The sequence below is a fragment of the Odontomachus brunneus genome, unplaced genomic scaffold (genome assembly GCF_010583005.1).
Source record: "Odontomachus brunneus isolate Ranch 3 - 2012 unplaced genomic scaffold, Obru_v1 Obru_scaffold_009, whole genome shotgun sequence".
In the NCBI taxonomy this organism is placed as follows: Eukaryota; Metazoa; Arthropoda; class Insecta; order Hymenoptera; family Formicidae; genus Odontomachus; species Odontomachus brunneus.
The window spans coordinates 3,612,968-3,635,135 of NW_022639459.1; the positions used below are offsets into that span (position 1 = coordinate 3,612,968).

Consider the following 22,168-nt stretch of genomic DNA (forward strand, 5'->3'; position numbering starts at 1 on the left):
ATATATATATATATATATATATATATATATATATATATATATATATATATATATATATATATATATATATATATATATATATATTGCAATTTTACATAATCAAATAGAAAAATAGTGTAAAATGCACGAAGCTGCTTTATGTCGGTGTTCAACATCCTCTTAACATGTTCGAAATCACGCGTCACTTTGGTATTTGTATGATATGCGATAAGAATCATATGCTCGACAACTCAATTGATAATAGGATGACAAAGGTTCGCTTGCGTAAATTCAATGAAAACTTTCGCATGCACTCCAATCCAAGTCTTTCAGCAAATTAGATGCTTTCACCTTTCCCAGATTTCACACACAGATATAAGAGGAAGTCTCTCATACATATTCACATACAATTGCAACCAGAATATATATGCCGGTGTATAAAAGTTTTTTTGTCATTGATTATTATATTAATTATAGAGGAATGCACACGCTACTCTTGGTCGTTATCCGTTCTCAAATGCAATTCGTATCACGTCAAGTGGGGAAATTGGTCAAAGGTAGGAATCGTTCAACTTCAAGACGGCGATACATTTTTCTTAAATTACATCTATCAGTCCAGCTGTAAAGATGTAACGACGAAATTATAAAACAGGATCGAACGTCGATTATTTTAGAGTGACTCTTAGCTCGTTTTACCTCTCATACACTGATAAGTACAACTTTCTATTTATTCTGTGGAATTCCTTGTCAGACTCTCTAATGATATTGTTAAATAAGCCTTAACAACTCTTCTTGATTTTTTAGGCGTCCGAAATTTTGTATTCAACGTTTGTATATGTAATGTGATAAATAATACATGTATAAAGTTCCGTTAATTTTATATCTTGGATAATGGATGTATTGTCAATATGATTGATATATATTTGTGCTAATTCAATTGTATCACGAGAATTTAGTAAAAAATTAGTTATTAAAAAAAAAACTAAAATGAAACAAAAACATAAAAAATAAATCAATATTTTATGTTCAAAAAAGCGAAGAAGTCTTGCTTATGGAACAAATAGCGTTATTATTCCGTTTGCGTGTACCTTGTGTCTCTTATTGTCTCATTACTCTCCTATGATCGTGCATTATACAAATAAAAATCGCAAGTGTTGCATGTTGATCGATACCTTACAATTTCGACCCTACTGTACGATGATTGCTTTCACGTGGTTAGAAAGCGAATCCGCTCGAATGTTTGATTAAATGTCCTGAATATAAATGCTTACATTACCCCGATATTGGACCATATAACTCGCTGGCGTAAATCATCACGAAAATAATCTACTCACTTTGAATCCGCCGAATTACGACTCGATTACTTGAATCACTTTCGCGCAGTATAAATAGTTTAAGTAGAAATATCCATCTCCGCTCGTGACTGTGCAGTCTCAGATTGCGCCAGTCACCACCGGTAGTGCCATTTTTAAACCATTACCATCAAAACGTAGTAGTAGCAAATAAATATCAGTTAAGTCACGCGATCGGCGCGAATTTAATCTATTGTTTAAAATATATTGTCTAACGTGAGAAATTATTGCACGTCGCATCGCGTGCATTAGCTTTATCAATATGAACTCATCCAGATGGATCAAGATTCTCTTGATCTTAACATTCGAATGTCATGATTAACCGATCATATCCCACAGGGATTACCATTTATATAGGTATACATCATGGACGAACGCGAAATATTTTGAACATCATGATATGGAATATTAATGGATTAAATATCGCACATTAATTGCATCATGTATGCGTTGTGTTTATACATATCGTACAACAATATGAAATAAGAATAAATTAAATCGAATTGACTCGCGAGATTCTAGTATTACTAATGATTCGATGCGCGATGCATACAACATTATGCAGATTGATCTCTGCATTATATACATATCGATTATTACATGATAACGTGTACGAATACGTGATATTTGACTATTGTATGAGAAATCTCTTTTCCACTCGCAATACGTAAATATAACGTAATAATCGATAATAAAGTTGGATTTGCAGAACTTAGTGTTTTGCATAATTCGTTACAAATCCAGCTAGAAAAGTATTATTTACAAAATTTATAACGTACATTTGAATACACTTATCAAATTATAAATTTGTGAAATGATAAATTTGATTTTAATAGATTTTTTCGCAAATCCAACATCATAATCGACCGGGTATTTTCCACTTTGCCAATCTCCGATTAAATGATGTATACACGATTTTTGTACAGTGGCGAATTTTCCATATCGATAAAGCTAATAATCCTAAAATGTAATTGAGACGCGTTTATAAATACAGTAAATCGATACATAGCTTATATGAATACACATTCTGTACATAAATACAGGTTCTTAGTGGGGAATACACAAGATTTTCTGTATTGCATTGAACTCACACTTATTGTGTATATATCATAATATTAATCACTTGTACAGTGAGCACCACTAGCAACCTGTTAACGACCGTTGAAGGTCCTGTTATCAAACCACCGTTCTATAGAAGATCCCTGAGGAAGAAGCGTCAATATTTGGTAAAATATTAAAAATCCACTTCGTCTCTCTCCATTTTCTTCGGGAAATTAGGCTGTCTAATTTTGTTGCGCTAGGTTGTACGGCAATGAAAACTCTACTAACTGTAATTTCATGTATAAAGAGTTGCGAGCAACAATTTGGCTGGCGTCCCAAAATTACCTTTAATTTAGCGAAGTTGCCTATCGTCAGTGAGCAAACATCTTTTATTGTACAGTCGTGTTTATCACTTGTTTCCACTGTATCGTTTGCGAAAGTAAATGCAATCTTTCTCTTTCTTTCTCTCTGTTTTCATTCCCTCTCTCTATACACGTATCGTGAAGTGACAAGTCTGTACCAGTTTTTTTTTTTTTCTTTTATATAGACTACAATGTGCCGTTTCTTCTGCATCATGGATGCATCTCGTTGTAGATAACTCTGGTCGCCCAAAAGGACAACCAACGGGGTCAAGTGCAGTGCTGACTGATCTTAGAAGATCATGATGTGTGATACAATGGCGATCAACGCCCAATAATACGAGTACGTTAACCGAGTCAAATTAGGTTAAGAGGTTTTCAAAGCCTTATCTGCGTGTGCTAGGGTCAGAGATCCCACAAGAGACACCAGTGTTCGATCCAGCCATGTTATAGGATTTGGATATAGAAGACCTCCTTCGTAAAAACCTAGATGACCTCCATGCGCTAATTCCACATACAACGTATTTAGGCGATTTGCTGGAGATAAAAATAACACGATATTAATATAGTCTTACGTATCGTCTTACTCGCACATATATTACGTGAGCAACATACTCACCCGCGTGTTCTTTAATTGGATTTAGTAATACTTCTGGCACGATGGGATCGTCTAACGCATTGATGAATACCATCGGCGTTGTGATATTATCCAGGTAAAAGATACAACTGCTCCATTTGTACAATTCTTGTACGGATCTGAAATTATGTACCTGAAACACAAGAGAACACTTATGAAAATAACATTCATCGACGATTAATGCGTTTTTTTTTTTAAGACAAAATGATTCAACCTACCTTTCTCGTATACGCTTCATCCAGTTCGGGTAACGTCGCAGCTGAAATTATGTCACGCTCGTTTAAGTTACACCTCTGTTTTACTTCTTCTGACAAAAGCACGTTTTTGTGTTTAAGTATAAGATTTTTCATAGACTCTGTCATTACATAGAGATAGAAACGTCTAAAGTTCTGCCAATTTAACAAAATCTTTGTCCCTCTGAAATATGTACAGCGTATTAATATATATAAGTATTTCTCTTTTATCCTATCTTGATTCATTTTCATTATTAGAAAATGTATAAAATGAATTCGTTCATACTTACTCGAGAGCATTGTATCCTTGGCAAATTGATATACCTCCTATAATGTTGGGCAATTTGTTAGGACGCCGTTCTCCCAAATATTTTGTCACTATATTACCGCCCAAACTATATCCTATACAAACTATTTTGGTGTTGGGATGCTTCTCTACCAAACTCAGCAGCATCATATTATAATCTTCCGTGTGACCTGTTTGCACAGCATTTATTCAATATTATTTAATATTCAAGATACATGTGTACTCGAATGCAAATTGTTCCCTCAAAATGGAAGTCTAAGAAAAGTTTTACATTTGTAACGAAACAAAGAAACGAAGAAGGTCGCGAAACGACCTGAGTAGTAAACAATAAGGCTAATGAGTTCTCCAATTACGATAAGCACGAACAAGTATTACAGGTAAAGTCAATTCCAAATATTAGATAAAATTATGCTAAAATGGTAATTTGATGATAAGTACGTATTGATATATATTGTTTTTATCGTTGTTCGCAAAATATCTTATCAATTGCGTCATCCACCTTTACGAATTTTGCGTCGTCCACGTTTACGAATGCAAATAAATATTACACGACAGTTTAACCCAGAAAGTTTACGACACTATTTAACATTTTATTTTTCTTTCCTTATCTTTTTCCTTATTTTATTCGCGTATAGACACCTGGTTATTATCCGCCAACTTTTCTCGATCGATTTTCTTGGTGGCGTGGCGACACCACGTCTCATCGCGCGCGATCGTTACGTACCGTAAGAGAATATCCTTGGCGCTGTGATCTTGACACTGGATAAGGCCCCGACGTGATTAAGTACCGCACATCGATAACCATGGCATTGCACGAAATGCACGAACGTCCTGATGTAAACACTCTCCGAGCTGTTCCCGATTCCGGGACAGATGGCTATCGTTATGTCGTCTGGAAAACAGTGGTGCGGTGTACTTGCAGTCATCGATTTTCACACAAAAGCTCGAAGCCGCTTCTTTCGGCTTCGACGTGTCATTCTTCACCGCTGAGTGCATTCAAGACGTTATGAAAGAAATACGTAAATATAATATACAAAATTGATTGTTCACTAGTATGATAAAGCTCTTTCGCTATTTTTCTTTTCATTCTTTTGGAGACTGGTTTGGATTGCGTCTGTTTGTACATATGATAAACGTTTAATTATATATAACCGCGCATAATCTCTCTATATATACGACATTAAACTTGATAATACATATTTTCACAGTTTTGCTTTGCTGCTGATAAGAATCTAAATAACTAATAAATAAAACGTGGCGTGTTGTTAATTTAAAAATAGATTTTAACACGTTCGCTACTACGAATTTATTTAGGGAACTCTTCTCATAGATCACATTGCATTTGTTTTTATGTAATTGTGTAAAATAAACTTGGTTTTTTTAAGAAAGAAAAATGATCGCTGTCCCACACATATATAGTATTTTGAGAAAAAAATTCGAGAAATAAAGAAATATTTAATCAGTGTTCTAAAAATATATTTATACTTATGTACTAATATATTTCAGAAATACTTCAAGAAGCAACATCTCTAAATATTTCTAAAATAAGAAAATATTTTAAAACTTTAGTTTTTCAAGAAAGCAATCTTTTATTAAATAGAAGAACTTAAATTTAAATAAATGTTATTAGTATCCATTGAATAAATATCCTTTACTTTTGAAATACTTTTTCTTTCTTAATCTTTCTTTCTTAAAAAGTTTCTTAATGAATATGTTAAGACTTTTCGTCTCTCGCCGCGGAACTCTTGACCGATGACGTCAGAAGCAAGAAAATGCATGCTTAAGATTCTTGCAAAATACGTTAAAATAAAAAGATATGCCTATAAAATGACACTTGCAATCGATCGGACACGTCTGTAAAATAGTCCAAACACTTTCCTCTTGCTCTAACAATCAATAAATTACCGTAAAATTAACGTGACACACAACTTTCTTCTTTAACCTACCTCTTCTCATGATTTTGTCACGTTAATTTTGCGGCCATTTATTGACTGTCAAGGGAAAAGTTTTTGGAGTATTTTACAAGTATGTCAAGCGATCTCAAGCAATCCCAAGTGATCTCGAGTGTTCTATCATTCAAATATCTTATTTGAAAGTGGCACGCAAGAATTTTCAGCGTGTCATTTTTGACGTCATAATTGAACATGGCCGCGGCGAATGCCCAGAAGCCTAAAGTAGAATTAGAAATTTTAAGTAAAGGCGAGCTTGTGTATGAAGTGAGAGATCAGTGCATCGCATGTGTATGACGATGGTAGCATATGTACATGTCAATAATACAGACAATCTCAAAGTTCGATTCATCGACGCAGTAAGGACAGATTTCTGGGCTTTAATTGGCCGATCTCTACATTTCCAATTGAACACACAGCCGAGACTAATTTTTAGAGAAAGTTTCATTCTATTCTACAAGTAGTAAGTGTATCGCTACAAAGAACTCGCGCTTAGTCATTTTTTCTTGAGGATCGCGTAATTGTAATTCACGAGTGATACACTGAGAAAAAAGCGGTTGAATTGATAAAATCGACAGTCATCAAAGAAATATTGGATCAATTTAACAAAATACAATGTTAATGCAACAATAAGTTACATAAGTTGAAATCACTATATCAACGCAACTTATTGTTGCATTAACATTATATTTTGTTGAATTGATCCAATATTTTTTTGATAGCCGGTGACCGCCGATTTTATCAATCCAACCGCTTAGTAGTAAATTAATTGTAATTCACGAATGATAATACACTGAGAAAAAAGCGGTTGAATTGACAAAATCGGCGGTCACCAACAATCAAAGAAATATTGAATCAATTCAACAAAATACAATGTTAATGCAACAATAAGTTGAAATCACTATATCAACGTAACTTATTGTTGCATTAACATTATATTTTGTTGAATTGATCCACTATTTCTTTGATGGCTGGTGACCGCCGATTTTGTCAATCCAATCGCTTTTTTTCTCAATGTACAGTACCTTCATGGCCGTGGGTCAGCGGTTGATAAAGATCGTACGTGAGCGTGGTCTCATCCGTAAGACTGATGCACACGCGTTCGCCAATGGGCCAAGGGCACCGAACGCGCCCTATGACGCTGTGGATGATGGTCTGTACGTGCCCACTGAAACCCCACAACCTCGTCGGCTTGTACCTGAAACGGGTCAAGGACCATTTTAGTCTGTACCGAAACTGTCCATCATTTATTAAGAGACTACATTTGCTTTTTAACGCGTTTCCGATTTATATATTATTCCGCTGGCGTTAGCTTTTCAATAGCCGAACGCCTAAGGTCGACGAATTACACGGAAATATCGCGACGGAACAAACACAATTAGAACGAGCATTCGTGTGTTTTAACAGTAAACCGTTTTTGAAAAGTGTCCATGACACGTTTCGTTTAAGAGGGCATTGATCGTTTGAGGAAGTGTACGAGAGTTCTGTCATTTTGCGTGTATTTCCATCCTGGTATTCTGCAAATACAACTAAAACACAGATTTCACTTGCGAGCACGTTTCTACTTGGTTGTTTTGTGATTATACAGCGTTAGAGTGGCATTCAACGAGACCAAATGAAAGCAAACACCTGTTAGAAAACTGATGCCGAGTTAATATTATTAATTAACGCGGTTATTAATATTGCTAATCGATATGTGAATTACGTTGCATGGGATTGACAAGTATCTAGATAAATTCAGATGATATGTAGTAGGTTGTGAAACGGTTTAGACGCAAATGAAGTTGGGAACTTACTAAATAGTCAAAATTGGAATTCGTTAGAGTATATTCTTAATTTGAGCTGAATCTAAGAGCATGCCACTATCGACGAGTTTGCCTAGTAGTTATATTATTAGTATTGTTATTATTTATTATTATTTAATATTCTTAATTATATTATTAATTATATTATTAGTGCGCAACTGAAGCCAGTTAATAGTGCGCAAATAATGTTTCTCAATTTTGACAGTTTGATAGTAGATAAATAGAAAGATGTATGCGAAATGTGTTCAGACTATTGTTTAAGCAATTCAAGCTAATTTGCTCAAGCAACAATCATTTTCTGGATACCTTTCTTTTTATTTCCATATATTTTGCAAGGACCTTAAATATGTGTCTTCTTGTGTCTTTTTAACATCCTAAATCAAGACAGCCGCGGCGAATACTCAGGAATCTTAACACATTAAACGTAACAATAAAATTTTAATCTCATAAGTTACACAATAAGAAATATCTCACTTTATCCCAGAATAAAACACACGACAATTATTTTTGCATGAAGTTATCCTCTTATGTGTAACTTTAAAGAATTTAACTTAAGCATTGGAAGTAAATAAAATTTATGAAACGCAACATGAACGACGTAAAAATTCAAAATCTCACTTTTTCAAGTTACGATAAACTAATTGGGGGAAAATTTTGATTCGTGTGATTATTTGCCAGATGGAAAAATTTCCATACTGCGTAATATACCGTACATTGCATTTCTCGGAACTCAAGCGATGCAAAACGGTGAAAAGCGAAATCGAACAATGCGTCGCATCGTTAAACTTGTTTATAGAGTATTACAAGAAGTCGCAGTGGATCAGTGGAGCATGGCTTGGCGTGTTGAGCGAAACAAACATGCGAAAAGAACGCTTTATTATCACGGCACGAAAAAGTCTTCGCACTAGTCTCGATGTTCGACGAAAACGCTTTGTTTCTTACAATTACATAAATCAGCGCGTCCTCCGTTAAAATTTACATCCATCAGCATCCATCAGCATACAGTATTGTAAAACCGCGGTCGTTAGCCGCGCAAACATGTTGCAAAATAATAAATATTTATGATAGTTATAAATTTACAACAATTTCTAACTCATTGATGGATCGTGTAATTTTACGTACCAAAAACTGTTTGACCGAATTTCTCTTCCCGCTTCTGGCGACCTTCATCGTTCGTAAGTCGCAAAAAATTGCCACGGTATCGACTATTGTTCAGTTTTTATTCAAATATCAATTACAGTCATATGTAAGTTCATGCGATTATAAATTCCAAAGAACAGACATTTAGGAATTTATATTATTAATTCGATTGACTATATATATCTATTAGTGTCTGACCAAAACCGGCTTTTTCAGTTTCGGAAACAAACAAAACTGAAACCTGTTTTGAAACCGAATACAAATATTTAATATTTTTTTTCAATTTCGACCGAAACCGGAATTGTTTTGAAAGTTTTACAAAAGCCAAAGAGGAAAGTTGCAAAATGAAATTCGTGGTAAAAACATACGTTGAGAGAACAAAATATTTGAAAATTTACTTGTGAAATATCAAGTTTATTTCTGTAAAATAAAGTTTGTTTATATAAAACAGAGTCATGTCTGTGAATAAACTTTACACCCTATATATTATATCCTTTATATCATATTATAATTAATAATATTAATTATTAATTATTGATTATTAATTTGATATTTGGCAATATGTATTATTAATCCAATATCGCGTGTGCAAGAGATCGCATCAAGCGTCTGTGTGACTGTGTTACATTTTAATGAGAGAAATATATGAAGTTGCATGACAACGGATCGATAGAATACGGCAACGCGATATCGATCGCTCGGAACAAAGACTGCTCGCGGAAAACGTGGCTCGCTTTTGCTTGCAAAAGATATGTATTAGATCTTCATCTGAGAAAGTGCATTTGAATACGAGAGATGCTATCTTTGCTAAAAATTGCATCTTCCGTGCAACTTTTCAACACGAGGAGAGACAAATTCTGGATGAGTCGAAAGAAGATAATAAAAGTTTCCGAAGCGGATGATGATGATGATGATAATGCTCTGCTACATATGGAAATTTATGCCTCGCTATTACGTGTACCACATTCGACTAGACATTATGCTCCGAAGTGCTCCGCGACTTGGCGGATAACTCGAAGAGTAGCATTTTCCAGCCTCCCGATACGTTTCTTAATGCCACGTTTTCCCTGCTCCCGCGAGAACAGCACAAAATACCAAACTTAATTCACCTAATGAGTCTCCCGCTTTTTAAGTTTCTTTTCTACTTTACGCTCTATCGTACTTTCTATCCAATCTGCTTTTCTTAGCGGCTTGGGAGTAACGAGACGAGAGAGAGAGAGAGAGAGAGAGAGAGAGAGAGAGAGAGAAAGAGAGAGAAAGAGAGAGGAGAAAAGACGTCTCCGCGCTCTCGCGAATTACAGGCAGAAGTAAAGTTCTTCTCCCATGCAATGAGTTGGCGCAAAGTTACGTGCAGTCACAGCCGATAAAACGTCGCAATATGCCATTGTAATTGTGCAAGGAGAAACGTGTCAATACGTACCGCTTGTGACGCGAAGTCATCGCGAAGTCATCGCGCGAATTAGACACTATAAGGAAAAGTAGGGTAAACTATACCAGGCTATACTAAACTGCCAAAGACGTAGAAAGAGCTCTACTCTTTCTATAACGATCGTTTTCCGTCACGGTTATTACTCCGTTTTTTCGTCGATGCGACGATAAAACCGATGGGAACCTTCAACCTGCAATGTCTTTTTCCCGCGACGCGGCACGCTAAGGTTTTCGCAAATAGAACGAAACAATCCGTACCAATAAGGCGGCGAGTTATTGATCACAGGAACAATGTACTGGGTGTATAAATTAATTTGATGCTTCTAATTTTGTGTTTCTAAATATCACTTCAAATCAATTAAATATTATTGAGATATTTTTTACCACGCAATTGTGTACAGAGATTTGACATGTCATCAATATCTTTCACAAAACGCCCCATAAAATGACGGGATGATTAACAGTAATGTAAAAACTGCAAGAAATGTTAATAAATGCAACTGTGTCGCTAACAATATAAATATTCTAAGTTATGTATTTCACTGAATTGACTTTTTCTCGCTCTAATTCTCTTTACCTTATACGACTCTGCTTTATCCTATTACATTTATATTTATCTGTTTTCTTTTGTAATCAGGAGATTTTACTTCCTGATTTATGTAATAGTAAATAATTAAATATTCGTAACGCTACACGTTTTTTATCTCAATTGAGGTATATCTAAATTGAGATAAAATGTCGCTAAAGTTGTTGAAATGCGGCTACCAACAATAACTTGCGGTGGATTAGAGAATAAAAGACAGATTATTAAATAAAGAAACCAAAAAATTATTTTCAGCATGATAACGCTCGATTGCAGACAGCAAAAGGAATGGAAAAGATCATCTTTAATTTTTAGGCTGTGCGGGAAGATCTCCGTCACGCGGCTTATTTGCCAGACTTCGCCTTTTCAGATTACCATCTGTTTCGATCGTTACAGCATCATCCGTCAGATGTATACTTTAGACAAATTTTAAATGTTGCACAGAGAGAGAATTCTGTTGAAACTGCCCAGCTTTTATTGAGATAGAATTCAGCAATTGTCCGAAAGACAGCGTAAAGTTATTAAGAATAATGGAGATAATTTTGATATTTGAAAATATAATATTCCCTTTTTGTAAATAGATTTGGATTTTTCTAAGAAAAAGCATTGAATTAATTTATAACACTTGATATGTTAATCATTAAACAATTAAACTATATTTTTAATTGTCTTATTTCGCAATTCTTCGAGAAGAAATACCTGAGAAGGTATCTTCAAAAGTTTTACAAGAAGAAAAGCGAGCTGTGAAATCGAAGCAACAATATTCAATTCCTCGGCTTCTCCGTTTTCCATTTTTTAAGAGATATCTCAAGTATAAAAAAAAAATAAAATGTTAGATAAGCTGGTTAGTTGGTCGACTCTTTGAAGAATGATGAAGTGATGAATGAGCAAGTTGGTACAGAAGCAATACGATACAACGCGGACGATAAATTTTAGTGAACTTCGGCTTTTACTTCTGTTATCGCGACGGCCGATATCCCGTTACCTCGACGAAGATACTTCGATGTAAGTGCCGCGAGAACGTCCGCGTGTCCTTCCTTTTATCGGTCTATACAATCGCATTTATTAAATAGGTAAACTCGCGTTAGGTAGGTCGCAATGTGCGATTCGCGCGTCTCAAAGTCACGGTCATGGTTGGTATTATCGATCAGAACGCCTGGGAGCTATCCGCGTTTGCTGGACGTTATTGCGTCGTTCGTGCAGGTGCGCTTCCTATTTTTGAGGAGTGTTACCTGCAATTTCCATGCAGTCTATATCCCAACGATTCATTCCTTCGGTATTTCGGTCAAGTGTTCGTAATTGAAATATATTAGCCGTATGAAAATGCGTTATCGAGAAGCACTAGCGGGACTAACAACGTTGCCACCAAAAGGTTGATGCTAATTCGACTGGATTATGAATTTCTACTCGACATATGTAAGCATTCACGCGCAACTTCAATGTACGACTCGACCGTTTTAACCTTAGCCGACCTCATGCCGCGTTGAATCCCTTAATACAGGCTCGCGTGACTTCTCGGCTGGTCTGCGATTAATTTTTTTGTTTCCGCGCACGTGGAACTGCTGGAGATTTAGAGACCGCCGGTTTGCCAGGTGAAATATGGGAACCAACACGCACGTAGCTGTTGGCAATGGCTTCATCTCCGCATTTCTTATTCTTTCTGTGATGTCGATGGTGGAAATACAAAAACTTGCGCTCGTGAAACAAAAAAATCAATCATGTTAATGATACAGGAACGACGTTGCCAGTCGCGATATGAGTCGTTAGAGAGAGGACAGCGGTAGAGGGAGTGACGGAGAGAAGTCGTTTGTTTTCGTGGTGTTTTTTCGCTCGCGAGACGAGACGAGAAATTAGCCAAGATGGAAAACGACTAGCAACTGCGATATCACATATATCATATATTCAACTTATATAGATAACATAGAGACATAATTACATCCGAACTATAATTTATAAAATTGAGCAAGAAACTCTTTCTATCGCCCATCTGGAAGGAGGCTAATTTTGCTTCTTATGAAAGTGACTGTGTAGTAGACAAAATAATTAGCAATGAGAGACAAACGAATATAATTCTTATATTCACCTTAATTTGCCTGTAGATATTGTTGCTGTTGTAAATTCTACCTACCATAGACAGTTTTTTAATAGATACAAAAAACAGAGAGAAATTTTAATCGCGACACATTTAAAACTCTATCTGGATCAGTAAAATATCTTTTTGCGTAAGGCAAGATGAATTAATTACGGACGAGCTCGAACTGGAAGTCACGAGCACGATGACATAGTGGAATCTATAATTTTTAATCCCGGATTCGACTCCGACTTGTTTTAAAAACGCTATTTAGCAAAGGAAGCTAGCAAGAGCGCAAAGCCAACAGGTGACGATGGTCAGAAAACTTCAGATTATCTCAATGAACTGCAGGAAGCCCCTGCACCGTGAGATCGAGCGATCGATTACTCATCGCGTTGCGTGCGTAAAGTGGGCTTTGAAACCAGTACACTTTTCGACGACTGCAGACATTGCAAAACCGATACCTACTTGGAGAAAAAACTGCTGGAATTAACATGACAATGTGACACAACTGAATATGTTTTAGTTGAACGAAAAGGAAAACTTCTGCTTTTTATGAATCAAATCCGGTTCTTACAAACCAGATATATTCTATTTCTTTCAATTGTGAAACGTATTCAGTTGTACCATTATGTTCATTCAATCTTTTTTCTCCATGTATTCTCTTAAGTTTCGACGAAAAATCGACCCGTTAAAATTCTCTCTGAATGTTAATAACTTTATAAAAAATTTACTAAAAAATCGGCTACGACAAAAACTACACAAAAACAAAGTTGATTCATCTGAAAGCTGAGTACATTGACCAGACTATTTGGTGAGAAATAAAATCCATAATTCTGAATAGCAACTATAAAAAAAGGATGTTAACCCGGCAATGCTTGACAAGACTTGATATCTGGGACGCTAATCATAAGTTAGGGTATATGATTGTATCTCACAGTTTTTTCGACAATTCCGTCAGTTCCTGCCACCAAATTTTTTTCGCCGTGACCAAATAATGAAGACTAATCATATCAATTTTATCGATTAAAAAAGCCCAACAATTATTATATAAGCAAAACATCACAATTCTCAGACTTGCAAACTTGAATTTTTAGATTTGTAAATTTTCTTCTCTTCTTCTAAAATAGAAGTGACAAAAATGAATGTTTGACTAAACAAAAGTTGATTGTCACAAAAATTACAATGATTAAATGATCACAATAGATTTACGTAAATGTCGAAGCTTCAAAGTTACGAATATATTAATATAAGCCGGACCTGCTGCTATTCATCTGCGAACTGCGGGAGTCCATGAGATGGGAAAAGAGTAACGACCTCTTGAGGGGACCAAAACGAAAACTTAGCTGAAAACTACTGAGGATTCAAGCCACTCCTATCAATGTTGCCAACGTTATTAAATAAAATATATCGCGAAATACAACAACAATGGAGAGATTCGCTGGTTGATCTTTTCACAACGAGATTTCATTTACAGTATTATGCTTATAACTGAACCAGAGAAATAGCAGTTATGAATAAAGCATTTCAGTGAGGAATACGCTGTTCCTTCGCACTTCAGAGTGCACCTTAGAGTGTTAAACGCGAGATACTTTTTCACATTGTTATAGCATCGATAAACGAATTCGACGAAACTGATATCGGTTCTGAGCGCAGAACGCATGATGAGTCATGTGGTTACACCTTCAATTAAGTGTGCACGCCTCGAGTGATATGGGCGAGCAGCACTCACTGCAGCAGTTATTCTTCTGTATGAGACAATGCTTCGGATTGTTACATGTTTCCGCTTTCTTAAGCGCTTTCACGCGATGCGATTGAGAGAGGAAAGGAATCGTAATTAGCAATGTAGTTGTCCAGCCGATGGTTGAATGTTTATGGTGAATGTTTCGCTTGAAATTCCGATCGAGATTATTCCATGGCGTCAGCGTCACGCAGCGGAATTTCTAATTAATCACTTCGCTTTCACACAGTCGATCATTTACAAATGGAGCGGACACGTGTCTAGTCGCGGGACGACGGAAAATCACGCGGTAGACAAAAATACAAATATGACTCATGATAATTATCATGAGCTTGACGACGTAATCGTCCATGATGTATTATCTATATTCAACGAGCCGGCTATCGCGATAACAAAAATGAAAATTGCAATTGTAATCATAAATCATGTTTACTTGACATTGCTATTTTATTCCTATAGAGAAGTAGAATTGTATCTCGTTATATATCGAAATGCATGAAACGTCTCGTGCAAAAATGTTAAAACACGACATAGATTTTGTTTACGCTGTTATCAATAATTCGACGGATACAAAATGTTAATCCAGATCTAGTTAGTCCAGATCTACAATGTGTTTTTTGCTTTCTGTTTTTCTCTTTTTACTTCTTTCTGACTTAAAACTAAAGCTTTTAATTAGAAAAAGATAGAAATTAAGAAACAGGAAGCAAAGAACACATTGTAAATTAAGCTTTATTGTTATTTAGTAATCTAATATTCTTAGTCTAGTAATCGTAGTTGTGAGGTTCTTTTTCGAGATCATGGAGTGCAGGCCAGAAGCTTAACTGCAATTATTACAATGCAGCTTAACTTGCAATGTTGATCGGAAGAAAAATCAGGTTTTTATTATCGCACGTTTTATACGAAACAAGACGAAACACTCAATTGTAGGTATCTACAATAAACACTAGCGACACGACCAAAGCGATTTTTATTCGCATATATCCTATTCACTTCAGTTTTTTATGAGAAAAACGTAGTAATAATCATTTTTCTATATAGTCTTAATTTGCCTATCAGAGAATGTAAAAAAAAAAACCGTTTCCTTATAACTTATAATATTGACACTCTGCAAAAATCAACTCAAGTCGAGGAAGTCACTGAGAGCTTATGCACGCGCGTCTTACAAGTAAACTTACCAAAAAGTTACACTCCGATTTCTTTCTAATTTGACACAAATATAGAAATATAAAAAAATATTTAGGTCATATTTTTTTCATTTTGGTCCACTTTGAGTTTCACGAGCAGTTTGTAGCTTTTTAATGTTCTCACTCTTATCATCAACAAGTGCAACAAAAATATATAAGAAATCAAATTGAATACAAGATATAGGCGTTTTTGGTTTGTTGATTATGAATATGAAATCAAATGTGTAAAATTATTTATATAAATAATAAAATGTTTAAACAAAACATTTAAAAAGTTGAAAAAAATTATTTATTTTTAAATAAATAATTTCTCGGTTTGGCCGAGATTCGAACCATTTTTGACTAATTTAGCACAGATTTAAAATATTTCGGTTGGAATCTCGGTTAAAGAAATTTAGAATGATTCGTGTCTCAGTTATGCCGATTTTGTTAAAATTATTTAACTATATCTTGTATTTAATTTTATTTCTTATGCATTTTTGTTGTACTTGTTGATAAGAGTAAGACCATTAAAAAGCTATAAACTGCCCATGAAACTCAAAATGAGTTAAAATAAAAAAATATGATCTAAAAATATTTTTTGTACTTCTACATTTGTGTCAAATTAGAAAGAAATCGGAGTGTATTTTTTGGTAGGTTTACTTGTTAGTATCATAAAGCCTAGTCTACAATGTGCTTTTTGCTTCCTGTTTCTTGTTTTTTTTTAGTTTAAGACTTAAGCCTGATCTACAATATGCTTTTTGCATTTTGTTTCTTGTCTTCTGTCTTTTTCTGGCTTAAAAAGCTTAAGGTTTGAGTTAGAAAGAGGTAAAGAAAAAAAAGTAGGAAGCAAAGAACATATTGTAGAACAAGCTTAAAGCTTAACGCTTGATATAATGTATTCTTTGCTTTCTGTTTTTTTCTCTTTATCTCTTTCTGACTCAAATTTTAAGCTTTAAGCCAGAAAAAGACAGAAGACAAGAAACAGAACATAAAGAGAACATTGTAGATCAGGTTTTAAGATTTGAGTCAGAAAGAGATAAAGAAAAAAAACACGAAGCAAATAACACATTGTAGATCAAGCTTTACAGAAGTATTTCAAATTAACTCGTTATGTGTGTGTGTGTATGTATGTATAATGTATGCATGTATATATATATATATATATATATATATATATATATATATATATATATATGTGTGTATGTGTGTGTGTGTATATATATAATCAAGAATATTTAGTTAAGAATATTTATTATTTATAAATACGATATAACCAAACGTTTTGCGGTCTAGTTCCAGATTCTTCTCAATAGTAAACTCTGTAAAACCTGGTTTTTCTTGCGACCAGCATTGCAGTTAAACTTCTTGTTTGCATTCCATGATTTCGAAAGGAAACTCTACAATTAAAATTGTAAATGATCGCCGCTGGTCGAAAGAACGGCCAGGTTTTTCTACTCTGCTAATAACTAAGGGAGATGTCAATAATTGAATGTTTCACCTCAGCTTCTTTCTTCATGCGTTACAAATTGCAGTTTCGATTTAGCTTTCTTATCTCGGTTGCTCCCGATCGTCCATATTTTGTCCGACAATTAAAATAAAAAAGAAAGAATTAATGAACTCATTGAAATCATTGGCTAGTTTAATGGGAGCGTGTTATATAATTACGTTAAAAATGTAACATAAATTTGCTTGCTCCGTTGGCATCGTACAATCAGAGCGCAATTTCGCCGTGCCGGATAAACATTTTTGATACACGAATCGCGAGCGAGACACACGACGCATTCCTTCTAGCGTATGCAACGATAGAAGCACCGACCAACGGTGCTTACGTTTCTTTCGTGACGCGGAAGTTCTGCCGATCATGGTATTCTATACACGGTAATAAAACACGCGCGACAGAAACAGAAAAATTCCGTTGGAATATGTACCGAGAGTTAACGCCCCGCTCCGAATTCTCCCTTGGAGTGCATTGCGACTGAATCGCGCGCGGTGTTAAAAATAAATCGAGATAATCAAACTTGCATAACAAGATGTCAGACTTTTAATATTCGAGGGACTGCATTTCCATTAAAGTTTGTCATATGATATATTAAGGAAAAATACTTTGCGATAGAAAGTTTCACAGAGATAAACTTTATATCTTACGAAGAAATTTTCAAGTATTTTTCCTCAGTATATCATATTGCAAAATGTACAGCAAAGTTTAACGGAAATGCAGTTCCTTGGATTAAAGGTTTGATATTTTGTAATGCAGATTTGATTATCTCGACTTATTTTTTTTATTGTATTTAGATTTCCGTCTCTTCGCCACTGAACTTTTGATCGATGACGTCAGAAGCGAAAAAAGCGGAAAACACATGCTCAAAATTCTTGCAAAATATGCTAAAATAACGAAAAGATATCCATAAAATATCCATAAAATGATCCTTGAGGTTGATTGAGCGCATCTGTAAAATATTTTGAAAATTTCCCTCTTGCTCTAATAATCAATAAATGATTTTAAAATTAACGTGACACGCAATCTTTCTTTTTAATCTTTCTTCAGGACTTTGTCACGTTAATTTTATAATCCATTTAATAATCGTCAGAATAAAAGGAAGAATATTTTACAAATGTACTGAATTGATCGCAAGTATTATTTCATTGACATATCCTTTTCTACTTCGATGTATTCTGTCAGAACTTTGGGCATACGTTTTTTTCACTTATGATATTATTAATCAAAATGACCGCAGTGAGAACAAAGAAATCTTAATATATATTTTTCGAATATGTATTAGAGAATATTTGATGCGACAGTTTCAAAATTAACTGAATCAAGCAATATATACAGCTACTATATCGAAAATAAACATTTCCCGACTCTCGGCTAAAGTTACTCTGATTGGGCCAAAATTATTCCAATTTACGGTAATTATTTTTTCAAATAAATTTTTTCTTATTTAATCATAGAAAAACTTTCTTTTTATATTCGTGTTGCTTTCTCTTTACTAATTTCTATAAAAAAGGGGGATGATAATAATGATAATAATAATTAAAAGAAGAAGTGAAGCAGTATTTCACAAAATTGTTGTCGCGCCACTTTGTAGAAAGTGCCGGATTGTAGGAATTAATGTTATCGTATTAACAGCTTAAAGTTTCAAGGTGATAAAAGAATTCATCTTCAATTACAGGATTATACTCTGCTACGCTATATTTTACTACTGTAACAATGTGTCATTCCTTGTAACAAGCGCTTTAAATAACATGTTTGTAAATCACCATGCAAATATTTCCTAACAATCTCAAACAAAAGCTGCCATAACAGTTCATTATCTAGAATATCCCTAGTACTGGCATAAAAATCTCCATTATGCTTATTCAAAGGCAATCACAGTGGCACGAGAGTATTTGCTGTCATATAAGCAGCTACGCAAATAAATCATATCTCCATATTTTCATTGTCATTTTATATCTTATTCAAAAGCACACAATGTGTATGTTTCATTATTGACATGATCACAATATGTTTAATATGATTATTTTAGTATCTCTCACATATAAGCATTGTGTTCGATACTAGTTGGTTTACTGTCTATATGGAACGAGATACCTATCTTCCCTATTTCCAGAAGCACAAAATACATTTCTTTTGTTAGTTACACAAATATAATATCTAAATATAAATTTAAAATTAATTTAAAATATAAATTTAATACAATTATTTTTGAATCTGTTACACATAAGCACTGTATTTGGCATTAGTTAAACACTGTTTATGTCTGACAAGATAAAGCATAAATTTCATAGCCACAGATGAACATTGCTCAGCCTTCTCTCCTCGTGTCGTTACATTTTCTTATTGTATCATGTAAATAAACGAATAAGAACGATAAAATACAGTTTATGCTTTCCCCACAAAATACAATTTTCTGCTTCTCACACAATCTGAGAGGCAAGAATTGCCTTTCCTCGTGTATTCACTTCCATTACACATAGCATGTCACGATGATGTTAATATTCCATCAAAAAATATTGTTGACACGTTGAGCAAAATGGCATAAACGTCACGCTTATTCATGGCTGTTGCCGGACCGCTGACCGGCGTTTAACGTCAACCTAACCTCACTCGCCCGGCAGAGGATGCACGTTCCGGAATCTAGGGAGATTTTTATTTCTCGAACGTGTCGATAGTTCTTTCGATCAGCATTATTTTGGGAGCAACTCGACGAGTTCACACGTACAAATGTATATGCATATCGACTCACGGTTCGGCGAGGACCGGTGCGATCTTCAGCACTGTCGACAAGAAGAACTGGTCCTTGCAGACGAGAACAGGTCTATGCGGCGAGCTGTTCACATTTAGTATCCTGAAGAGAATGCAGAGGATCACGGCGAACACGGCCAATAGCGCAGTGGACATTTTTCTCGTCGCGTTAAGCTGCAACAGGAAGGTCTTTCATTTTTCTCCTCCGCCGAAACGAACTTGCCGAAATTACTCAAGTTCTCTCTTGTCCCTAAAGACCGCTGTTTGCGCGCATCTGCTTGAGAATGGCAGTGCTATTTTCAACATTTAACACTCGTACTATTCTTTATGATTTCGACACATCTTAAGGAATTTCCTCGCTTCTCTAACGGCGCCAGTCACACCGCCTTCGGAAGTCATCGCGACGAACGCGCTGTATCTCTTTTACCTCTTTATGATCTCCCTGGCGAAGTGGATTTTACTGTCTATATACTCTTCCACAGATTCTTCGGGGCGATAAAAGGCTATGGATTGGAGGCTGCACTGATTCATGCGGTCGACGTTTGTCAGCGTGACCTGGAAGCAGAATTTGCAGCTCGTTACGTCCGTATCAGACTATGGATTGAGAGGGTTGGGACAATCGGGCAATCTAAATCTTGGTTCTGCTTCGTTTCATTGGTCCGATTGCAATACTCAATCCGTAGTCTGATACGGGAGCCGCGACGTGACGCGACGTCGATTCTCGTCATATTTGAAATATAGAACGATGTGTATATGTATGGTATGTGTGTGTGTGTGTGTGTGTGTGTGCGCGCCGGAAAATAGCTGTGCAAATAAGCCGGGAAAAGAAAAAGGATCGCTCGCACGATCGCAAATGTGCGTTTGAAGGGGATGTTGCCGGCGGCGAGCGTAAACAGATCGATCTGGCATCATGTTTCCAGGCTCGCGCGTAGAGTTGTCACATACGACGCGAAAAGCGTATGGAAGACGCGCGAGGAGAATCGAGATTGATGAGTGAACTCTGCGACTTCACGTATCTTTTCATCGTCCTGTAGTACCGGTATGTCTGATAAAAGGTTTGCAAAAAAAGTGCTTACGCATCGGTGCTTGCGATAAGTCGCTCGCAGACGAAAATATCAAGCGCCTTGGGACTTTGATTCGCATAAACGATTAATTCGCGCCAAGAAAATCGTGCGTGCGAGTTCTCAGCACCGCGGGAATAAGTTAACATAAAATGAACAACATTGACGAACATGGAAATTTATATTTGTATGCTTTTTCTGTTGCGTGAAGTTTTGACAGCACGGATTTCACGGACGAAATACGTCTAAGAAGAATAAGTCGTCTTAAAGATATCTTTCAAAGACTTGTGCTGTTTAGAGACTGAGAAGGATTCGGGACTCATTTTTTCTCTCTGAAACTGAATTCATACTCAATCGTGAAGTTGTGTCATCCAATGCAACATCTCGAAGAGTTAGATATTATAATATTAACGAGTACTATCCCTTGCTCCTTAAATCGAAATAATTGTCAAGCATGAATCCCACCGGCGCAAAACTAACCTTGTTCGCCGATCTTCGTCCTCATCTATAGCTTTTAAGTTCAAAAAAACAAGCCAAAGCTAATGATTGACGATAGTAATAGAGAGGAGCAAACTTATAATCGGAGTCACAATCGACGTTTAGATTAGAAACACAAGCAGAATTGCTAATCTCGTAGATGAGTGACTACTACGAAGATAGTGTCTGAAGTGATCGGCTTGTATTGTTATCACGCGACAGTTGTCGATAAGAGCAAAACTGACCGTCCTGTCGTCCGCAAAACACGGAAGTGTGAAGCCGAATACCGTTTTATTCGCATTCCTCGGTTCCCGAATTATCGAACGGACGAGATCCGGCGAGGAGGAGACGGACGGACAGTCGAAGCGAGGTGCACACGAAATGCTGTCGCTACGGAGAAACTGAGCTCACCGGATGATCCTGCAGGCGACTGATCCGCGACCGGCAACCTCGTGTTCGAGAGACGCGTCACCGGCTCACTTCACAGAACGTCAAGCTTGTTCGGTGAACGCAGGTGAACGCATCACATCGAACGCCTCTATACACGTCCACTCATGTCGAACTTCGCCGGACGACTGACATCTGTACGCGCC

At 35.8% G+C, this 22,168-nt stretch overlaps 1 protein-coding gene across 1 annotated transcript; it reads right to left on the reverse strand.

The window, feature by feature from the left end:
- Positions 1-2,866: 2,866 nt before the first annotated feature.
- LOC116840215 (abhydrolase domain-containing protein 2) lies at positions 2,867-22,154 on the reverse strand. Its single transcript, XM_032806682.1, has 9 exons — positions 21,987-22,154; positions 20,465-20,592; positions 20,039-20,211; positions 6,883-7,055; positions 4,633-4,800; positions 3,892-4,078; positions 3,587-3,785; positions 3,351-3,501; positions 2,867-3,268 (listed from the first exon to the last, which is right to left on the reverse strand). Exons 3-9 carry the CDS (start codon positions 20,191-20,193, stop codon positions 3,099-3,101), a joined length of 1,203 nt encoding a protein of 400 aa, XP_032662573.1. The 5' UTR covers positions 20,194-20,211; positions 20,465-20,592; positions 21,987-22,154; the 3' UTR covers positions 2,867-3,098.
- Between the last annotated feature and the right edge of the window lie 14 nt (positions 22,155-22,168).

Coding starts and splice junctions, on each gene's coding strand:
- LOC116840215 (XM_032806682.1), bottom strand. CDS start 20,193: ATGTCCACTGCGCTATTGGCCGTGTTCGCCGTGATCCTCTGCATTCTC. Junction 7,056..20,038: donor GCACCGGTCCTCGCCGAACC/GTGAGTCGATAT, acceptor GACCCGTTTCAG/GTACAAGCCGACGAGGTTGT. Junction 4,079..4,632: donor GCCAAGGATATTCTCTTACG/GTACGTAACGAT, acceptor CTGTGCAAACAG/GTCACACGGAAGATTATAAT.